Raw genomic sequence first — 24685 nt, forward strand, 5'->3', positions numbered from 1 at the left:
GGGATTCTGCCATTAATGGACAGCAAATGAAGCTTATGCTTAGGTTTCCAGCCCATCCGAGTATTTATTCTTCATCTTGTTCCATTAAGTTTCACCCCCAAGGTGGGAAGAGATGTATTATCTCACATTTCATGTAGGTGGCCAGACTCCCTGACTCTCTCCTTTCCAACCACCATTATTCAGAATTGCCTTTAGTTTATTTGAGCTCATTTTTAAAATCTTTCTTTCCTGTCTTACATCTTTCCTGTCTTGGCTTCCACCCTGCTCTGTGTAACAGTTTCAGGACAAGCGTGGGACAAGCTCTTCCACTCTCCGTTATTCATCCTTCGTGTGGTGACCGTCCTAGCTTCCACAAGCCTCATTGTTATCTCTCTCTACTTCCTCAAAATCCAAGGCAAGCTCCACTTTCTGCCTTCTAATATCATGCTTGATGTGAATTCTTCCTCACATGATTCTATTGTCTGCATTCTTCTCTAAAACCCCCACAGTGTTTTATGTCTTTGCCCTTGAGACTGGTTCTACCTGGTGTCTCCTCTCCCTCTTATCAGCAATGTCACCCCCTTTCCAGCTCACTTCTGTGCATCTCTCGTTTTCACTAATTTCCTTTCCTCTTACCTAAAGTACTACCAACATAGGCGCAGCCTATATAATAAAGTCCTTTATGTTGCCATCACATTTCACAGGTAAAAGTCTTAATGTTGTTCACTATTTTCTGTATGTCAGTCTCCAATGAAAGCAATGGGTGGGGAGTGCACTGTGTCTGGTGTGAATCCAATCTTCTCTTTAGCCTTTTCTCTGTGCCCATTGCAAACCAGCCTATGACTCTGACATTATTATAACAAAGAGTTCTGCAGTATGAATTTTAATTAGTGCCCACTTTTGGACCTTGCAAACCTCTCAGACATATGCAACAGTATACTCTACTCTCTATATGGGACTTCATCTCTGATAGATGGGCTAACAGTATACATGACTACTTGGCAACATAATGGAAATGCATGACTTCAGAGGCCATAAGCTCATGACATGACAGTGTGGAGTGCAGTCGGTGTCCAGTAAAAAATCCTGATTTGCAGAGAGAAGGAGGGAGGTAGGCAGGGAGGGAGGGAGGAAGGGAAGAAGGGGAAGAAAGGGAAAGTGATAGATAGATAGATAGATAGATAGATAGATAGATAGATAGATAGACAGACAGACAATAGATAGATGATAAAGACAGAAAGACAGAAATTGGGGGAGGGGAGAGAGACTGTTGATATGCCTTTATAACCTGATTACTCCTGCTTGTCTGAACATTTACTTGGGGACATGAACAAGCATGGACTCATTTTAGAAAAGGCGCCCAAGTCTCGCTTGCTGATTCAATGAGTTCAGTTAGGGTTATTTAGAGAAACATGGGTATGGAAAAAGAAATAGTCCATCTCACCCCTACAACTATTGACAATTTATACATTTTCAGGGAGGGATGAGCTCCTTCCTCTAGCATCCATTAACTGCCCTTGAGGAAACGGCAATCCTGTGAGCCTCCCATCCCTGTCTCCATAGGACCATCCTACACAGCTCTCCTATGGGTAATTATAGCTACTGAGAGATCGAGAAATCAATGGTCAGATCATACCCAGAAGGGAGAGTACAACACTCCCAAAGGACTCTAGTTCCAAATTGTCACCATGGAGATTTAAATCTTCTAAGTATAAATTTTGGTTGTCTGCAAATGTTCAGGCTATAGCAACAGTGACACATTTCCTATAATATTTTCCTCCATATGACATTGTGCCAATATTTCTTCCTTAAGTGGTATGGTAAACTTTTCTGCTTTAAAAAAATCTTACCAATTTTTGAACATGAAATAATTGAGTAACATGTTTTAAGTTAAGATTTCATAACTTTCATTTCATGAAGTTGTCATATGACTTAGTTTCTGCTATGCATAGATACATGTAAGAGTTTATTTATGTAGTTCCTCTCCTTGTCATTAGCCTGTTTACCATTGAGGGATGGGCCAGGGAGCATCTCAGCAGGGTTAGTCTAATTGTTTTAGTATCTCTAAGAGGGAAAGGAAACCCAGGCTCCGGGGAGCTGTAGAGCTTAGTAGGCAGTATATAGCACTTGCCTGGTGTGTGGAGAGGGTAATAAGGTGGAACATGCCTCCTGTCTCCTGTGGGAAAGCTTGGTAAGGTGGCAATGCCTCTTGCCTAGTATGTGCTAGCATGCCACATGCTGGGTATGTATGCTGACAGGACCCTGGCTGCCAGCTAATGTGAGATTCAAATAGGAATCCTGCAGCATGGCTGTCCCTGAACCTGCTTCCGGCCTGTCGATCCCAATCCTCTAAGTGGACTTCTTGTTTGGCCTCAGTGGGAGAGGATGCACCTAGTCTTGCAGTGACCTAATGTGCCAGGGTCCCCTGATACCTGGGAGAGGGCTCTCTCTTCTAAGAGGAGAAGGGGAGGGAAGGGGGAATGGAAGGAGAAGTTGTGTGAGGGGGGAATGGGAGGACGGGGGGGGGTCTGATATTGGGATGTAAAGTGAATAGATAAATTAATGGAAGAAAAAGACCCTTACAGCATGTTAGCAGTCACTCCAGGAAACTTGAAGGCTAGATTGCAGATGCTAAACTAAAGGTTAAAAAGATTACAGACATGCAACATTGAAGTGGAAACAATGAAAACAAGCTCCCTGGACTGTTGATCACAATGACAAAATCAGGGTACGTAGGACAGAGGCAACCTTACAGCTCTATAGATTTACAGTAGTGTCCTAATAGCATTGTAAAGGTTGTAAAGTAACAGCCTGGTCTCCGGCTCTCTTTCCATTCACCCATTCTACTTGCAATTAATGACTTCCTTTCCATCCTTGTCAAATAAAGGTTAAATCAATCAAAAGAATTTCTCAGAAGGGCTATTTATCAGTCTTTCTCTTTATGTAAATGTGAATCAATCATCTGAGCGTGGAGGTGCATATCTATAAATCCAGCAGCACAGGAAGTGGAGCAAGAGAGTGAATGGAGAGGTCAACTCAGGACTCATAGTTAGACCCTGTCTTTACGTCCACCCCTAAACACACACATGTACACACACGCATGCACTCAAGCAAGCAAGCAAACACACACACACACACACACACACACACACACACACACAATGTGAACTTCCACCAACAAAATTGAGTGGTACTGATGAAAATAGCCTTATTAAAAATCTGGGAAGCAATCTGTGCGCCTCGGAATTAATACTGTGTGGCATAGTTCTCCAGACCCAAATCCTGCCTGGAGAGAGATGGTCTCCCAGGATTGCTGATGCTTGTAAGTCCACAGGCGAGACAAACATTTTAACTCACATTAACTGGCCAAAGAGGGACCTGCCAAGAGACCACAGGGTTCAGGAAACCCGGAGCAAATGGGGAGAGGCTCCTTCCAGTCTCCATTTATGCACTCTAGAGTTAACCTGGTGACACAGCCTTCTAGACCCAAATCCCACCCAGAGAGCTGGTCTCCCAGGAGTGCCGACTTACCTAAGATCACAGGCTCAAATGTTCAGAGGAGAGACAGGCTCCTCTAACACCAGAGATAACAAGATGATGAGAGGCAAGTACAAGAACATAAGCAACAGAAACCAAGGCTACTTGGCACCAACAGAACCCAATTCTCCTACCACAGCAAGTCCTGAATACCTCAACACACTGGAAAAGCAAGATTTGGATTTAAAATCACATCTCATAATGATGTTAGATGACTTTAAGAAGGACATAAATAACTCCCTTAAAGAAATACAGGACAACACATACAAACAGGTAGAAGCCCTTAAAGAAGGCTTTCTCTGAAACACAAAATTCCCTTAAAGAATTATAGGAAAACACAACCAAACAGGTGAAGGAATTAAACAAAAGCATACAGGATCTAAAAATGGAAATAGAGACAATAAAGAAATCAGAAAGGGAGACAACCCTGGAGCTAGAAAACCTAGGGAAGAGATCAGGAGTTATAGATGCACACATTAACAAGAAATACAAGAGATTAAAGACAGAATCTCAGGGGCAGAAGACACCATAGAAAACATTGACACAACTGTCAAAAATAATGGAAAATGCTAAAAGCTCCTAACCAAAAATATCCAGGAAATCTAGGACACAATGAGAAGACCACACCTAAGGATAATAGGTATAGAAGAGAGCAAAGGTTCCCAACTTAAAGGTTCAGTAAATATCTTTAACAAAATAATAGAAGAGAACTTCCCTAACCTAAAGAAAGAGATGCCCATGAACATACATACAAGAAGACTACAGAACTCCAAATAAACTGAACCAGAAAAGAAATTCCTCCTGTCATATGATAATCAAAATACCAAATGCACAAAACAAAGAAAGAATATTAAAAGCAGTACAGGAAAAAAGTCAAGTGACATATGAAGGCAGACCTATCGGAATTACACCAGACTTCTCACCAGAGACCGTGAAAGCCAGAAGATCCTGGGCATACAGGATGCCATACAGACCATAAGAGAACCTAAATGCCAGCCCAGGCTACTATATCCAGCAAAACTCTCAATTTACATAGATGGGAAAACCAAGATATTCCATGACAAAACCAAATTTACACAATATCTTTCCACAAATCCAGCCCTACAAAGGATAATGGATGGAAAACTCTAACACAAGGAGGGAGACTACACCCTAGAAAAAGCAAGAAAATAATCTTCTTTCAACAAACCAAAAACAAGATAGCCACACAAACATAATTTCACCTAGAAGCAGCAATCACTTTTCATTAATACCTCTTAACATCAATGGACTCAATTCCCAAATAAAAGACACTGACTAACATACTGGATATGTAAAGAGGACCAAGCATTTTGCTATATACAGAAAATGCATCTCAGTGACAAAGATGGATACTACCTCAGAGTAAAATGCTGGAAAAAAAATTTCCAAGCAAATGTTCCCAAGAAACAAGCTGGAGTAGCCTTCTAATATCAAATAAAATTGACTTTCAACCAAAAGTTATCAAAAAAGAAAAGGAAGGACACTTTATACTTATCAAAGGAAAAATCTACCAAGATGAACTCTTAATTCTGAACATCTATGCTCCAAATGCAAGAGCACCTACCTGCATACAAGAAACTTTACAAAGCTCAAACTATAAATTGTACCTCACAGAATAATAGTTGGAATCTTCAACACTCCACTCTAATCAATGGACAGATAATGGAAACAGAAAATAAACAGACACAGTGAATCTAACAGAAGTTATGAACCAAATGGATTTAACAGATATCTATAGAGCAATTCATCCTAAAACAAAGGAATATACCTTCTTCTTAGCACCTCATGGTACTTTCTCCAAAACTGACCATATAATTGGTCACAAAACAGGCCTCAACAGATATAAGAAAAGTGAAACAATCCCATACATTTTATCAGATCACCATGGACTAAGGCTGGTCTTCAATAACACTAAAAACAATAGGAAGCACACATACACATGGAAGCTTAACAATGCTCTACACAAAGATAATTGGGTATAGGAAGAAATAAAAAGAAATTAAAGACTTTTTAGAATTTTATGAAAATGAAGATACAACATACCCAAACTTATGGGACACAATGAAAGCAGTGCTAAGGGAAAAACTCATAGCTCTGAATGCCTTCGAAAGAAACTGGAGAGAGCATACATCAGCTTGACAGCACACCTAAAAGCTATAGAACAAAAAGAAGCAAATACACCCAACAGGAGTAGAAGGCAGGAAATAATCAAACTCATGGCTGAAATCAACCAAGTAGAAACAAAAAGAACTATACAAAAAAAAATCAAGAAAACCAGGAGCTGGTTCTTTGAAAAAGATCAACAAGTTAGATAAAACCTTAGTCAGACTAACCAGAGACAGTATCCAAATTAACAAAATCAGAAATGAAAAGGGAGACCTAACAATAGAAACTGAGGAAGTCCAAAAAATCATCAGATCCTACTTCAAAAGCCTATACTCAGCAAGACTGGAAAATCAGGATGAAATGGACAATTTTTTTGACAGTTACTAGGTACCAAAGTTAAATCAGGATCAGATTAAACCATCTAAATAGTCTTATAACACCTAAAGAAATAGAAGCAGTTATTAAAAGTCTCCCAACTAACAAAAGCCCAGGACTAGATGGGTTTAGTGCTGAATTCTATCAGACCTTCAAAGACCTAATACCAATACTCTTCAAACTATCCCATAAAATAGAAACAGAAGGACCACTACCCAATTTGTTCTATGAAGCTACAATTACACTCATACCTAAACCACACAAAGACCCAACAAAGAAAGAGAATTTCAGACCAATTTCCCTTATGAATATCTACGCCAAAATACTTAATAAAATTTTTGCAAACCGAATCCAAGAACACGTCAAAATGGTCATCCATCATGATCAAGTAGGTTTCATCCCAGGGATGCAGGGATGGTTTTATATACAGAAATCCATCAACATAATCCACTATACAAACAAATTCAAGGGAAAAAACATGATAATTTCACTAGATTCTGAGAAAGCATGTGACAAAATTCAACACCCCTTCATGATAAAAGTCTTGGAAAGATCAGGAATTCAGGGCCCATGCCTAAACATAGTAAAAGCAATATACAGCAAACCAGTAGCCAACATCAAACTAAATGGAGAGAAACTTGAAGTAATCCCACTAAAATCAGGGGCTAGACAAGGCTGCCCACTCTCTCTCTACCCATTCAATACAGTACTCTAAGTCCTAGCCAGAGCAATTAGACAACAAAAGGAGGTCAAAGGGATACAAGTTGGAAAGGAAGAAGTTAAAATGCCACTTTTTGCAGATGATATGATAGTATAGTTATGTGACCCCAAAAATTCCACCAGAGAACTCCTCCAACTGATGAACACCTTCAGAAAAGTGGCTGGATATAAAATTAACTCAAACGAATCAGTAGCCTTCCTCTACTCAAAGGATAAACAGGCTGAGAAAGAAATTAGGGAAATGGCACCCTTCACAATAGTCACAAATAATATAAAATACCTTGGGGTGACTTTAGCCAAGCAAGTGAAAGATCTATCTGACAAGGACTTCAAGTTTCTGAAGAAAGAAATAAAAGAAGATGTTAGAAGATGGAAAGATCTCCCACGCTGCTGGATTAGCAGGATTAATATAGTAAAAATGGCCATTTTCACAAAAACAATTTACAGATTCAATGCAATCCTCATCAAAATTCCCACTCAACTCTTCTCAGAGTTAGAAAGAACAATTTGAAAATTCATTTGGAATAACAAAATACACAGTGTAGCAAAAACTATTCTCAACAATAAAAGTACTTCTGGGGAAATCACCATCCCTAAGCTACAAGTGTATTACAGAGCAATAGTGATAAAAAAAATGTATTGTATTGCTACAGCGACAGGTAGGTAGATCAGTGAAATAGAATTGAAGGCCCAGAAATGAACTCACACATGTATGGTCACTTGATCCTGGACAAAGGAGCTAAAACCATCCAATGGAAAAAAGATAGCATTTCAACAAATGGTCCTGGTTCAACTTCAACTGGCAGTCATAATGTAGAATTGATCCATTCTTATTGCCCTGTACAAAGCTCAAGTCCAACTGGATCAAGGACCTCCACATAAAACCAGATACACTGAAACTAAGTGGGGAAGAGTCTTGAACACATGGGAACAGGTGAAATTTTCCTGAACAGAATACCAATTGCTTATGCTCTAAGATCAAGAATCAATAAATGGGACCTTATAAAGTTGCAAAGCTTCTGTAAGGCAAAGGACACTGTCTATAGGACAAAACAGCAACCAACAGATTTGGGAAAGATCTTTACCAATCCTGCATCTGATAGAGGGCTAATATCCAACATATACAAATAATTCAAGAAGTTAAACTCCAGAGAACCAAATAACCCTATAAAATATGGGGTACTGAGCTAAACAAAGAGTTCTCAGCTGAGGAATACCAAATGGCTGAGAAGCACATAAAGAAACGTTCAACATCCTTAGTCATTAGGGAAATGCAAATCAAAACAATCCTGAGATTCTACCTCACACTACTTAGAATGGCTAAGATCCAAAACTCAGGTGAGAGCAGATGCTAGCAAGGATGTGGAGAAAGAGGAACCCTCCTCCATTGTTGGTGGGATTGTAAGCAGGTACCACTACTCTGGAAATCTTTCTGGTGGTTTTTCAGAAAAGTGGACCTAGTACTACCTGAGGACCCAGCTAGACCACTCCTAGACATATATCCAAAAAGATGCTCCAACCTATAACAAGGGCACATGCTCCATTATCTTCATAGCAACCTTATGTTCATTAATGGAAGCAACCAGAAGCTGGAAAGAACCCAGAGTCCTTCAATGGAAGAATGGATACAGAAAATGTGGTACATTTACACAATGGAGCTATTAAAAACAATGACTTCATGAAATTATTAGGCAAATGGATGGAACTAGAAAATAGCATTCCGAGTGAGGTAACCCAGTTACAAAAGAACACACATGGTTTGTACTCACTGAAAAGTGGATATTAGTCCAAAAGCTTGGAATACCCAAGATACAATTCACAGGCCACATGAAGTTCAAGAAGAAGGAAGACTAAAACGTGCATGCTTCAGTCCTTTTTAGAAGGGGAACACTATACTCAAGGGAGGAAATATGTAGTCATAGTGTGGAACAGAGACTGAAGGAAAGGCCATCTAGAGACTGCCACACACGGAGATCCATCCCTTATACAGACAACAAACCCAGATGCCAAGATCCTCTTGCTTGAAGGAGCCTGATAATAGCTGTCTCCTGACTGTATTTGCCAGAATCTGACAAATACAGAGGTGGATGCTCGAAGCTAACCATTGGATTGAGCATGGGGTACCCAATGGAGGAGTTAAAGAAAGGACTGAAGGAGCTGAAGGAATTTGCAATTCATAAAAATAAAAATAATATCAACCAACCAGACCCCCCAGTGCTCCCAGGGACTAAACCACCAACCAAAAATTATACATGGAGTGACCCATGGCTCCAGAGGAGAGGTCCTTGGTCCTGTGTAAGCTCAATACCCCAGTTAGGGGAATGCCAGGGCAGGGAGGTGCGAGGGCGTGGGTGTGTGGGTGGATGAGTACCCTCATAGAAGCAGGGGAGGGGGAATGGGATAGGGGATTTTAGAAGGGGAAACCTGGAAAGAGGATATCATTTGAAATGTAAATAAAGAAAAAAGGCCAATAAAAAAATATCTGGGAAGCAGTAAAGGCTGGAGTCTCCTGGGATGCATTTGATTGGCACATGACTCTGAGGCAATAAGCAGGCTGTGAATGTCCATAGTGCACAGGCACCAGCCGTTTGCTGGAGTTGAGCAGTAACTGCTGTTATAGGTTATTATTTCCCACTTATGTGCCCAGAATGGAAATCCATTCAGCCAGCCTTGCTGAGTCCATTCAAGGTTCTGAATTCTCATAATGGTTTCATCTTACAAATACCACTCGAATCAACCTGCTTTTCTCTCCTGCCTTCTGTGCGAGTCCTTGCCACCAAGATTTCCACCCTGGATGATTGTTAGGCCTTTTTCCATCGACTGTCTGCATTTACCTACCTCTGGCTAGCTCTTCACGCACAGCCACGAGGGATTTCAATGAAAGCAATGACAGCTCTTTGTGTAAAACCCTTTGATGACTCTGGACAGGGCTTGCAAGGCAATCACTGTATCACTAATTGTTCCCGACTCCTCTGGTTCACCTAGGTCTCTTTAATCTTTTCAATATAAAACATGTTTCCTTCTTCAGCTACTTCCCTCGGCCCCAAACGCTGTCCACTACTCTGCCCAGCCCTACCCCTGCCTTTCAGTTGTTTAACCTGAGTTTAAGCATTACCTCCTTAGCAATCAGTTAGCTATACAGACTGGTAATGTGGAATATGATAGATTTTATTATTTGTCAATTGTGTGCTACCTGTTATCATCAATTTTTTTTCTTAGACAGTGTCTCACCGTGCAGCCTGGAACTGGCCATCCTCCTGTCTCAGCCTTCAGTGTGTCAGCATTATGGGCACAGGCCACCAAGCTCCAGAAAAACTTTTATAACTAATTATTTTATACTTCTATATCTCACCTTTTGTTGTTGAGACCGTTGTGTTTTATAAGCATACCACTGATCGGTCCCAGTGGTCCCGGATAACTTTCTGTCTTGGTTTCTTTTATTCTCTGATTCTCTTCCCCCTTTCCCAAGTTTCCTGTGCGCATCTATAAGATAAACTCCTTACAAGGGAATTCTTGTCCCAAGGTCTGTTTTGGGGAAAACAGAACCACGAGCTATGGGCTGTATCTGTTTTGTTCACTCTTCTATGTCTGTGTTTTCTGGTATTTGAATGAGTAAATGAACACAGCAGCCCAGAGAGCTGCCACTAATTAAGAGAAATCATAAAGGTCTCTTTTATTCTGTTTTTGTATTTGTGGCCTACAGAGCCTCTGGAATTTAGCTGTAAAGGACTAATCTTCCAACCAACATGGGAGGAGAAACAGTGTCCTACAAATGAAAGAAGGAGAAATGGTGGCATCAACAAGAAATAAATGAAATTCGAGAATTCCTGCAAGCCGTTTGCTGCTTAGAATCATCTGAATGTGAGTGTGAGTGGCTCTCATGAAGGACAGTCAGTGTGGAAGGCTGACCACAGCTAAAGCCAGTGGTCTCTATCAGCCTTTGTCCCTGAGAAAGCAGCAGATTTTATCCTAGAAATGTGGTCTGGGTTCAGTAAAAGATTGGGTGGAGATTAAATAGGTGACAACTTTGAAAGAACTACAGGCCACAGCTTGGAAAATGAATTGGGAGTGATCGTAAGCGGGGAGTCTGGGCTTGGCTGCATGGGGCACCAAGGGATGGGCAAGGTGGTTTGACCAGCAGAAGTTTATACAAGGGCACGGCTCATGAGGTTTGAGTTGGAGCCATCAGTCTACCTGGGGCGACTTCCTCCCTTTCTTATCACATCTACCCACAGAGAGACAAACCTCCACACAGAAATGTCTTCTATGAAAGATGGTGAGGGCGATGAAGGAACCCAGAACACTGACCTTCCCGATGGGGGTATACGTGACGGGAGAGCAGGCTCAGAGAGGGAGATGCATCAGTATCCGCTCAGCAGAGGGCAGAAAGTCAGAACAAGAATTTGTGGGAAATGCCAAATTTGGGGCGGGCAATTACATTTTGCACTGATCTCTCCAAGGATTCTATTATTTTGCCCATATCTTGGTCAAATCTAGAAGTTGGTGTTTGGGAATATATCAGTGGCGGTACATGTGGTCGTATCTGAGGCAGGAGAGTAATTGCACCCCTGTGGTGAATGGCTGCCTTTTCTTCTTTCAGACGGTATTTCTCTCACAGACTTTATGAGTAAGATTTGTTTGTTTATTTGTTTTTGGTGTTTTAGGTCTTGTCCACGGTCCTGTGCGTGCTAAGTATTCATTCTATTACAGCCAAGCTCCATATATAAAATTTGTTACAGTCTACTCATTTATGAAGACCATGTTCTCTGATTCTCTGATACAGAAAAACAATATATATATATATATATATATATATATATATATATATTATATTCCTCAGTGGCTTAAAGTTTAGCTGAGTTGTCTTATGAATTTTTTCAAATCTCCCTGTTATCCTTTCATTTGAAAGAAGAGCAAGTTAAATAACATTCCTGCCCAGCCCTCCTAATGGAGTATTTGGATATGTGAATAATTTCTTTTGACTGGGAGAGTGGCTTATTGCAAGTTTCATTCATTTCACGCTTTCCATTTACACCAACCAGCGTGGATGTTGTGAAATCACACGAGATGGAGCTGATTAGCATTCCTCAACACTCTGATGTTGACAGAAAGTATTTACCAGCAAGGAATGCTGTTCAATATGTGAGAAGGTCTGTGGCCCTTCCAGCAGCCTGGCGCAGAGAAGGGCTGTGGTTGGGAGGTGACGGACTGTAGTGCTGAGAGGTCCAATGAGAACAACGATGACAAGGAATCGTGAGCCATAGTCACACACAGACACTCCTTTGCATAGGAGTCTGTATAAAAGGAACAAGAATATGTTCTTTCACTCTGTGTAACAGATCCCAGACACACCCCGGTCACTCCAACACTGTGTGGTAAATGTGATAGAGATGTATATGTGACATTTTTTTGAGGAGCCAGGAAACAGTTGGTTTCTATGAACACCATCTAGGAAACAGACGCAGACAGCTCATCTGTGGGTTAAGAGAAACATACAGGACTGGACTGCAGGTCATCGGCTAGAAGAGTAGTCATGACAATGAATGGCATGGTGATGGTAAGCGGTATGGTCAGAATTGGGGACAGAACACCATTCCTCAGCCAGTGATTTTGCTTTGAGCATCTGGGTAGACATGATGATTTGATGAGGGGCAGGCGCCTCTTTCCTTTTGTTCCTGGCACTCCTGTTTTATTTTTATATTTTTGTTTTCTTCTGTATATTCCTGTGAATAAGAAGGCTAGATGTCTTTTCTTTCTCAGGAAGGTTTCTGAGTTAGAGTTTCCACCTCTCCTTAAGTGTTGTCATTCCTATTCCCAGCGTGGCTGGTGATGAATGAATGTGGTTCTAGCCTTAATTGACAACATAGACTATTTTGCACACTGGCCCCATGGCAGCAATATAACTTTTCTTGCCGAATATTAATCAAAAGCGCCATGGTAAGATATAATTTTCACCTACTGATCATTGGCTGAAAACCAGGAAGTACAGCTACTGCGTTAGACAGACTGACAGAACCTTTCCCTCCAAACTGCCATAATGAAGTAGGTTTTGGCAGTCATTGTAGACTCCCAGCCCAGGCCATGGGGAAAACACCTGAGGCTGGCTTCACATGCTGGGGAAGTTGATGAGAACAGGACATGGTTCACCAGATCCAGACTGTCTCCTTGATGAAGATTCACAGGAGAAGGCTGCTCCCATGCTGGAAGTGTGTATATCTGAACTACGTGACAGATTATATTTTCTCTCTTGCACAGCTTGCTCCGAAGCTTGGAGTCAAATCCACACTCTACCTCAAGCAAATTCATAGAACTTTATGATCTCCATTTTCCCCTTTCTCTGAAACAGAGCTTCATATATCCCAGACTGGCCTAAGCCTCCTTCTGTAGCTTTCATATCTAGTTAAATTATGTGTTGGATAGCAAACCCAGGGCTTTGCGTATGCCAGACAAGGACTCTATCAACTGAGCCATATTTTAGGCAAACATGATTTCCATTTCAATATGATTTTGTCTGCAGAGTCATCTGACTTCTTTAAAAAGTTATTGAGATGAAGCTTAATATAAAATCAACATAAAAATCAAACATTTTAACATGAATACTTAGTTGTCTGTAATACACACGCAGTGCACACTTAGTTTCAACACATTACCACCTCAATAAAAGTGTTGTCGTTTCCATTTTTCTTTTGAGTCTTTAAAACAAAACCTTCTTTTTAATGCATGTGTTTCAGTCACCATGTCTTTTGAAATATGAAGTAGGATTTTAATAAACATGCAAAAGAACATAAAGCAAATCCAGGTACAAGAGATCAAGAAAGTGTAGTCACAAAACACAAGGATCAATGCCAGGAGATTGAAGACACGCCTGGTCTATGAAAGTCAAGACATGTGTTGTCTATGAGAGCCATGGACCAAAAATGTCAAATAAAGTGAGGATGGAGACGAATCTGCAAGTTACCCATGATGCTTGGAGTTGTATTTGTTTCTGTATCATGTGGTTATGGATAACCCTAGCAAGTTTCCTCATAGAGATGCAGAGGCCTCACTTATTTATAAAAATGTACAGAATAGTGAAGTAAAAAAATACAATTTTAGGGTAAAACAGTTTAAAGATGATTTTTGGAAGGTATTTGTTTTAGAATCAACGAAGAGCAAGTTGATTATTTGAAATGAAAAGATTGAGAAACCCTTGACCAAACTAACCAAAAGAAAGACAGAAGACCCAAATTAATAAAATTAGAGATGAAAGGAGAATATTAATATATAATATATATAATATAGACACTAATGGATTTCATAACTCATTAGCTCTTATTCTGAAAGCATATATTCCACATAATTGGAAAATCTAAAAGAAATATATGAACTTCTAGATACATATGACCTATTCAAATTAAGCCAAATTAAACAGATCCATAACAACCAGTAATAATCTTCTAGTGGAGGAATATCTCAGGCTTAAGAGCATGTACTTCTCTTGTAGAGGACCAAGTTGGCTCCCCAGGGCCCAGGTTTGTTGCTTCACAAATACCTGTAACTCTAGCTTCAGGAGAATCCAACTCTGTGAGCACACACATGTGCACACATGCACACATACACACAATTAAACACACACACACAGACACACACACACAGACACACACACACACACACACACACACACACACACACACACTTAAAAATGTGCCTGAGAGGTGGCTCAGTGATTAAGAGTAGTTGCCGCACACAGCCAAAGCAACCCAAAGCAAAAATAATACTATTGGATTTTAAATTATAATACAGAGTCATAGAAATAAAACCAGCTTTTGTGGTGCAAAATCAGACACATCAATCAGGGCAATAGAGTAGAGGATCCAGGCACAAGGCCATATAGCCCACCTGATATTTGACATAGATGCTAAAATAAATATTAAAGAAAAGACAGCATCTACAACAAATAGTGCTAGGAAAACTGGATACCTACAGTTAAAAGAATGAAATACTTAATTTTTACCCTGCATTAAATTCACCTCGAAATGGAACAAGGACCTCCACCTAAGACATGAAACTCTGGATCTATTAAAGGAAAAAGTATGAAATACACTTCCAGGTATAGACGGACACAGGCTGAATCTGAATAGGACACTGATTGCTCAGGACAAAAGACGGATAATCAGCAAATGGGATCTCATAAAATTGAAAAGCTGTTGCCCAGCAAAGGAAACTGTCAATCACATGAAGAGACAGCCTATAGAATGGAGCAAGAACTTTTCCACTTATATATTTGACAGAGGGATCTAGAATATGCAAAGAACTCAAGAAACTAAATATCAAGAAAACAGCACAATAAAATATGGGCCAAGTCAGGAAACGTGAGTTATAAAATAAGATGTCAGTGCAGGCGGAAGATACATCTCTACACGCCATTGACCGGGGAAACCTCAGAGGCATCTAAGACAATTAGCAATTTTGCTATTGCTCTGAGTTGCACACTGTTACTAGACGGTAAGATGCTATTGCAGAAGACAGTTCTTGTTCTGATACGGGGCAGAGAGCTATCGACCTCAACTAACCAGTAAACCCTCTTCCCATGACAGTGTCAGAAGACGCTATGCAGGCTGCCTGTCGAGTGAGAGAAACAACCAATGATCCCGTGGCATGCTATAGCACCCACCTTCCTCTGGCACAGTATGTCTACTGGTGTAGATGTAGTGTGATGAATATTTGGGTAATAAAACAATTTTTGATTGGCTATGAGGCCTGGTCCCCAGGAAGGATTTCATGCCTGGATCTATACGTTGGTCAACATCTTATCACTGGGAACAGTCTATGCCCCTGTGGGACTGTTGTTTTCATAAATGGCCATACTGTGAAACTGCCCTCTAAATGTTTATGTTTAAGCTCACAGAGTGTGTTGCTCTCAGTGTTGGCCAGAGAAGCTTCATTTTGAGTGGGTAATGGTAATGCAGACTCATAACAGAATAAGTGACTGCTGAGTGCTCGGCCCTAAATGGGACATCTGTATTGGCCTCATTCCCAAGGCTCAGAGATCATCACAGACGATAGGAAGTGTGCAGGGAAACGCTGGCTCGTGGACATTACTTGGTCATTGAAATAATGGGATTGCTGTAGCTATGATGTCCTGTATAAGACCTGCACGGGACTAAGCCAACAGGATCTGCCAACATTTTAGCTGTTAGCATTGATTGTAATCAGTAGGGTACATAAAACACAGAGGACATGAAGGTAGGAGGAGGATATGTTGGAAAATGTTCATGGGAGTGGAAGGGGGAACTTGGAGATGTGTGGGATCAAAATACCATATGTGTGTGTGTGTGTGTGTGTGTGTGTGTGTGTGTGTGCATATGTGTATATGTATCTCCATATATGTATGTAAATATGAAATTATAAGATAACAAATAAAAGATGCTCTAAAATTACTATTTTCACCTCATGTTGTATTTGCAGGTCTGGGTGTGTCACGGAGTGTGGAGGTTCAGAGATAATGTTTGGGAGTAGTTCTGGTTCTTTCCTTCCATCTTGTGGAGTCAAGGCTTCTCTTGTTGCTCCTTCTTCACATTCCACACTAGATGGCTCTGAGCTTCAGTGTGATTCTCTTGTCTCTGCCTTGCATCTCAGCAGGAGTGCTGCGATTACACATGTGAGCCATTGTATCTAGCTTTGTGTGGTTTTTAGAGATTGAAATCAGGTTGGTAAGCTAGTGCAGCCAGCGCTTTTCCTGCCGAGCTATCTGATCAGACTGAAGATAATTTTTTTTTTTAAAAGGCTAAGTCTACCCAAGGTAAACACAGTGTAACCTGGAGAAGACTTGAATGATGGTCCTGCTCCTGACCTTGTGCAAATAATGTCCTGTCACAAGCTTTGCTTTTCTCCTTTCTGAAGCACAGAGGCTTAACTGGATTATCTCTGAGATTCTTTTTAGCTGTAGTGTTCTGTGGTGTATCCTTGTATGGGGATAGTTAAGCAATTTGAAAGTGTGATAATGCATTTGTCATAGATATATCATAATTTCTGTCTACCTGAAATGCCAATTTTATTAGAGTTCCTGATTTATAATGAAAGAAAAGAATCCAGGGACAGCATTAACCATTTCACCAAAAGGTATACAGATGATTTTAAGGCCAAAATGATGGTGGATGTTCACTGTGGTTGATTATAAATATCTCAATATTCCTCAATGCTTCTTCCATTGATAATTAAGGACTGTGCTTTTTTAATGTTTGAGTCTCTGTGACTGCCTAGACACCACGAGAAAAACAACGATGCTGTTTCTGGGCCCACAACACCGCTACATAACTGTGAGGAAGCCCAAGCATTCTCATGGAGAGGCCCATGTGTAAGAGAATAGGAACTCTAGCCAACAGCTCTGACTAAGCCCTGATTTCCCAACAGTGTGCATAAGTCACTGAGAAAAATGGATCTTTAATACCAGATGAGCTTTGCTGGCTGGCACATGTAGAGCAGAGCTGTCTTTACCAACCACTGCTCGAATGTCAGATTTACAGGGGAAAAGTGGCTATTTTTAGCTGTTACCTTTATTTGCAACATAGAACTGCTAAAATATGAGATGGACACTTTCTTGGCAGTAATCATGTAAACTAAGTTCCATTGGTAGCAAGCTCTGCTACCATGACATACACAGTATTCCACAAAATCAGATTCCGTGATTATTTTCCTACCTGTTGCATGCAATTTATGAAGAAATTAGCACTGAGGAAATATTTTATAATGAGTCCCAACTAAAACATCAACAAAAGCCTTAGAAAATGCAGCTTTCACAGAGCCCCAGAGGCATTCAGATTTAGAACTACAGTGCGAGCTGATCAACCTCAGATCCCCAGACCTTCTGCTTCCTGAAGGGTGTTTTCACCAGATAACCAATAGAGTGGAAAGGATTGCCACATGTTGGAGGCTTGCCACTACATATAGCTAAGGCTATATAGTAAGAGCTTGTCTCTAAGAAAACAACAACAACAACAACAACAAGAACAACAGCAGCAGCAGCAGCAACAACAACAAGGTAAAAGTTAAAAATAAATATAAAAGAAGAAAAATGTGTCCGTCAATAGGATTTCAATGTTTCAATAGGATTTTCTTATGTGTAGTTCACACTAAAAAGCTCTTGTGAGTAGGTGAGGTAGCTCAAGTCTACTTCCCAGCAGGCAGAAAGATTGGGCCAGCCTGAGTTTCATAGGGAAATTCTTTCTCTAAAACAAAATATAAGAAAACATTTAAAAGAGAGCCTGTCAGTGGCATGCAGGAATGATATACTGAGGTACAGGTTGGTTCAGTCCTCTGTAGCCATAAGCCTGGGACATGGACTTGGATGGATTCATGACCTCCTCTGTCCCAGTGCACCCAGTTTCCAACCCTGGAAGAGATTAGTTAGGGTAGCTTTGGCTTCAGTGTCTCTCACCACACCCAAAAATGGCTGCCAGGATTCCTGGGAGATTGGTGATTAGGACAAAGGGAAGGATGCTGGATTGGAGGGGATCGTGTCCCTCAGAAGGGAGCAGGGGGCTATGCGGTGTATTCTCTTCTGGTGCTGATGCTGGAGAGACAAACCTTCCCAGCGTAGAGATGACTTTGCCAGGGATTTGAGGAAGAACATTAATGAATCCCCGGAATGTTGTCATCAAACATTGACTGTATGGGAAGAAACTCACCAGGCAGGTCAGGACCATCTCTGTCCACACTCTCAAGCCTAAGTTCACTGAAAGGAAGCTCTGGACTCAAAGTGACATCCTGAGGAGTGAATATAGAAAGGCAGCGGCTGAGAATGGATGATTCTCTGTGTATGAGAAGAGTTATACTTGTATTTGTAATACTGTTAGTCAAATTTAAGCGAAGGATTTTGTTGTTAGCATGACTTTTCTATGGAACTATATCTTGAAAGGACCACACAGCCTGGCCTGGCCTGGCAATCTATTTCCTGATCTCTTGTTTCACGGCTGACTGGTCTTGCTGGACAGAATTAATTAATGACGGAAATACTTTGGATTGTGTCAGTCATGGTTTAACTTATAATTCTTTCATTTTGGGTGAGCATGGAGCTTACGTGGAATCCCTATTTATGCACACTCCAGTGAAAACTTGTAGAACTCTGTCATTGACAGGGCTTTAAGTTGAATACCAAACTAACTACTGTATTGATTACTTTCAGTTTCTAAGATGCTAATTTGCATTTATCACCTCCCATAAATAAAAATTTAGGTAAGCTCTTAGGAATTAAAAATAAATTTAAAAGGGAATTTCTGAGAAGCAAAGTTAAATATATATATTATGTTTTGCTTTAATTGTTCACTTTAGTTCATAAAAATGTGTTTTATCTGCCTGGATAAAGGCACTAGCCTGTTTTATCAGCAGGAAAAGGCACTGGCCACTAAGCCTGGTGGCCTGAGTGCAATCCTGGGAACCACGTAATGAAAAGGAGAACCAACTTCTGCAAATTGGCCCCCGACCTCCACACGCATACCATGCCATGCCTGTGTCTCCTGTCCTTTTCAAATAAATGCTTGAATGTACAAAATAAAATTTAAAATGTGCTTTATTAAACACAGAGTATAACCTGACTCAAAATGGAGCATAGGTACCTAAATCTAAGGGAACTGCATTTTAGAATATTTGAAATGCAATTTGAATTAATTTCTGTTAACACAGTTCTTGGAAGTGGGCTTTCAATTGCAGCCCTAAAAGCATAAAATACTTAATATTTAACATTACGAAGAATGTGTTTTTCTACTCAGTCTATAAAGCTGATTATTTGATGGGAAGGTCTTAAACAGAAGGACACAAAACTTACCTCTGTGACATCAGTAAGGGGCTTGGGCAGCTCTGATTGGGTGACAGGTCTGAAGAGTGGCTCAGTAACTTCTGGGGTGAGAAAAAAAATCACAAGGCTAAAATAGTTCTCTTTTCTTTTATGATTTAGGTAACAAAACAGCTAAGGTTCCAAAATGTGGTAATAGTGAATTCCTAAGGAGTAGTGTTACAAATCACTAAGTTCCAGACTAATGCTTCCTAATCTGAATAATGCACCGAAGGAAGATTATAGGGTTGCATCTTGCATGCTTATGTGATGGGAATCACTAAGAACAGGTCGAGGTGGCAGGGGAGGTTGCTAATGAGTTTAACAAACAGTATAAGTAGGCAGAAGGAATAAATACTAGAATTATGTCGCTCAGTGGGGTGATTATAGTTAATGATAATGTATTGTCTATTTCATAATTGCTATACGAGAAGTTCTGAATGCTCTCATCATAAAGAAATGATAGTGAATAAGGTGATAGATACAATAATTACACTGCTTTGATCATTATGTGATATGCATGTATCCAATCATAACATCATATCTCATGAATATGCATAAGTATTATGTGCCAATTAAGTAATAAGAACAATTACAAAAGGATAGTAGTTTAAAAATTTTTAGGGTTCCCAGACTTAGTCTATGGATTTGGATCAAGTAGTAAGGCTGGTAGGCTAGGCCAATGGGACCTAAAAATATGGCTTAGCTTGCAAAGAAAGAAAGAAATGGTTGATATTAACACTGTAAGGTATGAGTATCTATGGAAACTCCATACTACCTCCTGGTTCTCAGAAAGCTTAAAAAAGGCATAAACCTAAAATGATAAACGATGAGTCTGAAGCTGTTCACTTGGGGCTTCAGTAGCTCCACAGCCCTCCTCCCAGTCAATTTCCAGAGATGATGCTTTGCTGATCTAAACCAGATAACAGAACTGCCAGAGAATGAGAGTTTCATGCCAGTCTGAGTATCCTCTCGGGGTCATGAGCACATCAGATTATCTTGTTTACTTCTTTGGATCCCTTTGAAGATTGACTTATACAGATTGAATCATTGCTCCTAACCCTCCTCTCTTGGGTGTGTTGTATTCATGGGCAACCCTCAGGTCTAGAGGAAGCAATGAGGTCATGCTGCTTCTAGCCTTATGAGGCTGTTCCATGCCTTTGAGTAAGGAAAAACTTTCATGGACAGTCTCTCACTCTTTTTAAATTAGCCTTATTTGAATATGCCATCTGTTTTCTTATAAAGCCTGACAAATTTACTGGATGAGAAGATATGTGTAAGCTACACCAGGCTAATGGGACTGTTCATGAGTTCTGTCTGTCTAGACCCTTCTGGCTGAACATAGTTGACCTGACTGAACTGAAACTACTGGATTCTTCCAGACTTATCTTTGGTGCAGAATGATCACCAAGGGCTGATGAAATGGAATGCAGGAGGGTGTGAGGGGAGCCAGAAATAGTACCATCCGTGATGTGTCTGTCAGTAAGGATGACTTTACAAGGCCCAAGTTAAAATGACAACCCATCCTAAAATCATACTTACGAGCCTCTCTGTCAGAATTCGCTGAAACTTGGAACTATGGCATCACCAACTTACCATCACTGAATGGAACTGTCCCTCCTACCACGGGCTGGTCTCCATCTAGCAGTCGTATGATGAGTTTTTTGAGGTCTGCAGCTGTGAGGTAGGCTTCTGGTTGTCTGTCTTCTATGGCTCCGTGATGGATTCTTTCACGTTCAATTTTGTTGGAATCGAGAGACAGGAGATCACTCTCAGGGCCTTTTGATTCTGCATGGTCCCTCTTAAAGATGGCCATAAGTTGTATTTCTGTGGAGCTTGAACTGTGGAGAGAAGAGGACATGTTTTATCCAAAGCAATTGTGAGAAGACTAGAGAGTTTCTGTGTTGCTATAAGTGTTCAGCATAGTTTATCTTCTTTTCTGATAGGCTCTTAAAGCATATCCAACTTAGTTCATTTCAATATTTGCCAGAAATTTAATATGTGGACAAATAACTTGTTCTAAAGTAGAATGTCAGCCTGGGGATTAAGTCTAGTTTGAGGAGGGATCGTGTGAACTGGGTCCATACATATTTACATTTGAAAAAGGTGTTATCCATTGTTAATCGATCAATGCTTTTGGTACTCTTAAAAGTCATGAAGTGTCAGTCAGAAAGAGAAATGAATTGGCACTTTCTCTACAAGATACCTCCTTTAAGGTCTAAGGACTAGCATGCAGGATATAGTACAATAGTCTATGTATGCCACCACCAAGTGAAACTTCGGTTCCTAAGGCCTTTTTTCTTCCATTCTTTTCTGCAAAGTATTTTTAAAATTAAAGACCTTTAAATGAAATAGAGCAAGGAAATAAAATAAGATCTGAGAAAAGGGAAGGAAGGCAGCACACGGTACATGATTAACTGTATTTACTACTCTATTTATTAACGCAAATCTCAAACAAGATTCTTTACAGTTATGTCCTTGAGAATCAAGTGTTACCTTTTGTTTTCTGCCATAAATCTACACAGGGAGAAGCAGAAATGTTTTTAAAGGCCTCAGGAACTGATAATGTGTATTCCTGGCAGTTCTTCAGACCACATAATCAGTCAGAGGCTACAGTTCATTATTTCACTAGTCAATTGTGGGAGCCAAAGCCAGATTTTCATTACTGAGCTCTCCCAGGTATAGTGGGTCCTTTTCCCACCTCAAACTGACCTTGGGGCTGAGGAGCAAATTAGTTTCTCTCCCTCAATCTAGACCTCAGTTGGTTGCACTCAGGAGTCTTTGGCTAGCCAGCCCATCTCCCATTGTAAACATACAAGACATACTTAAAATCATGCTGTGTACACAACATACCCATAGTCCCACATGTTTTCTAATGAGACCTTCAGGTTTCTATAGAAGGCGTCTCAGATGGTCATTGTTTGCCTGCTAATAGCATATGATTTGGCTAGAGATATTTTCTAAATGACTCAACGAAAATTAATTCCATTTAAATAAAAGTACTGAAAATCATTGGCTTATTCAAGACATTACGTGTGAAAATTATTTTTAAAGACTCAGTTTAGACCTTAGCAGAGGGAAGCATATGATATTTAAAAACATAAAAAAAATAATCAAAATTACCCATCCTCTTCTTTCTTTGGTCTTCATTTCACCACATACCATGAAAACATGCAAGGGAGAAAGAATTTTGGTGAGATTTATTGAATTTGTCAGTGTATTATTTCATACACAAAAATGCTTTTACATTGTCCTTCCTGTTTGTCCAGAACTTTGGAGAAACATACAAACTGCCATCAGAGATTTGGATGGCACCTTTAAGAATCCTGAGTCTCAGGATGTAAACGTCATTAAATATGGTTTGTACATAACATAAATATGATCAGAATTTGAGCCTTCGTTCAAAGCTGCCTGCATTTATTATCTTCTTTTAAAACCTGGTTTCCTCAAAAAAGGCTGCAAATAAATGCTGTGCATCTTTTGTTTGAGCAGGCATTGCCAGGATGTTTTTAAAAAGTACTTTGCAGAGAGATTCTCTTCCTCCTGGATGTCATTAAGGGATTCGTTTATCCTCAGAGGTAACATCTCTGAGGCTGGCCCCTAGAACCAGTGTTTTGCTGATTTCTCTTTGAATCGCTTTAATCAGTTGAGGGATTGATTCCACTCACAATGAAAATTTGCAAGAAAAACGCCTGTTTATTGAGTGGGTGATATGTACCCAGTAGTTTATGTGTATTTTCATTTAAGTTTTAGAACCACAGAATCCTCATTTTATAGGAACTACAAAGGTATACACAGAGGGAGACAGACTCCGTTGGGACCAGCTGCGGCAAGATTTGAACTTTGGGTTTTCTTCCCACAACCTTGGTTTTATTTTGTTACCCCACCCAGGGGTGGGTGCCTAAGAAGGACACTTTGATTACTGAAATTACAGACACATTTTAGAAATTAGTTTAAAATTTATATTTGGTATTTTCTCCTTATATTTCAAATGACAGTTGCTGATGAAGACAGTCTATATACGGGATGGGATTAGCATCACTGGTATTTCTTCTTGGATTACAAATTCATTTCACTCCTTTGCCCTGATATTACATGACCACAATGGACATGCTACAGACTGGTTCCTATGTTCCTGCTGTGGATACAGAGAACCTGCTGTCCTTCTAACTGGCACTGTGAGAGGAGAGCTTCTCTATGGGACATTCATCCAGGTCCAGCCTCTAGCCTCTTTGTAGTTTGTAACCCTCTGAAGCCAAGGGGAGTGGCCATGCTTCCTGGACCAGAACCTTATCCTTGCCAATTAAAGATTGGCTTGTTGACCTGTGCTTGCATAAGCAAATGGAAATCTTAAAGAAGAATTATTTATTACCACAATCAAGTCATGGAGCATATTAACTAGCATGAAAGATTTTTCCTGCCACTTTGTGATCTCTCCCTTTCACACCCTGCTCCACTATCTCTGAGAAACTACTGATGTGTTTTCTGTCACTGTGGATGAGTTTGTGTTTCCTGGAATTCAATATAAAAAGAACATAATGCACCCTCGTCTGCTCTTTCCCTCAGCATAGTTATTTACAGGTGCATTCCTGTTGTCACATATGTCAAAAGTGTGATTTCTTTGTCAAGTGTCTATATTGAGAACTTTCCAGAATTGTCTATCGTTCTGTGGATGGACAGTCAGTCTGTTCCCATGTGTCGGCTCTTACAGATGAAGATGCTATGGACATTTTTGCAGCAGCCTGAAGAATACACTCTACCATTAGATTGAGGAATTATTAATCGCTTCCCACACTTGCCCTAAAGAATGAAGCAAGACTCAAAACGGTGCTTTAATTGCTAATACTTAAAATTGTATTAATCATAGAGTCCTAATTAATTTTCAGTTTGTGCTGAGAGAATCGGATGAAGCCGTTCCTATCAAGCAATTTAGGAAGTTATAAATAAGCTTCTCTGCAAATGAGACAAAAGAAAGGCAACGTGTGTGACTGATAGGCAACGTGTGAATCGTCTGTGGGCATCTGGACCCACAGCAAAAGTAATGTCCTTCATAGTAAGTTTATTCCAGAACATCTCCAGCATTGGTATCAATGACAAAATATTTGTGGGGCTCACGAGCACATGGCTTACTGAATTAAT

General features: G+C 40.2%; 1 protein-coding gene across 1 annotated transcript in view; it reads right to left on the minus strand.

Moving 5' to 3' along the window:
* Window positions 1-24685, minus strand: part of Impg1 (interphotoreceptor matrix proteoglycan 1) — a 133028-nt gene that overhangs the window by 54643 nt on the left and 53700 nt on the right. The window contains exons 9-12 of the mRNA XM_032909816.1: window positions 22670-22690; window positions 21143-21387; window positions 19541-19611; window positions 18405-18483 (exon numbers count right to left, since the gene is read on the minus strand). Coding sequence (XP_032765707.1) covers window positions 18405-18483; window positions 19541-19611; window positions 21143-21387; window positions 22670-22690 — 416 coding nt within the window. The remainder of the gene's footprint in view (window positions 1-18404; window positions 18484-19540; window positions 19612-21142; window positions 21388-22669; window positions 22691-24685) is intronic.

The sequence above is a fragment of the Rattus rattus genome, chromosome 8 (assembly GCF_011064425.1).
Source record: "Rattus rattus isolate New Zealand chromosome 8, Rrattus_CSIRO_v1, whole genome shotgun sequence".
Taxonomy (NCBI): domain Eukaryota; kingdom Metazoa; phylum Chordata; class Mammalia; order Rodentia; family Muridae; genus Rattus; species Rattus rattus.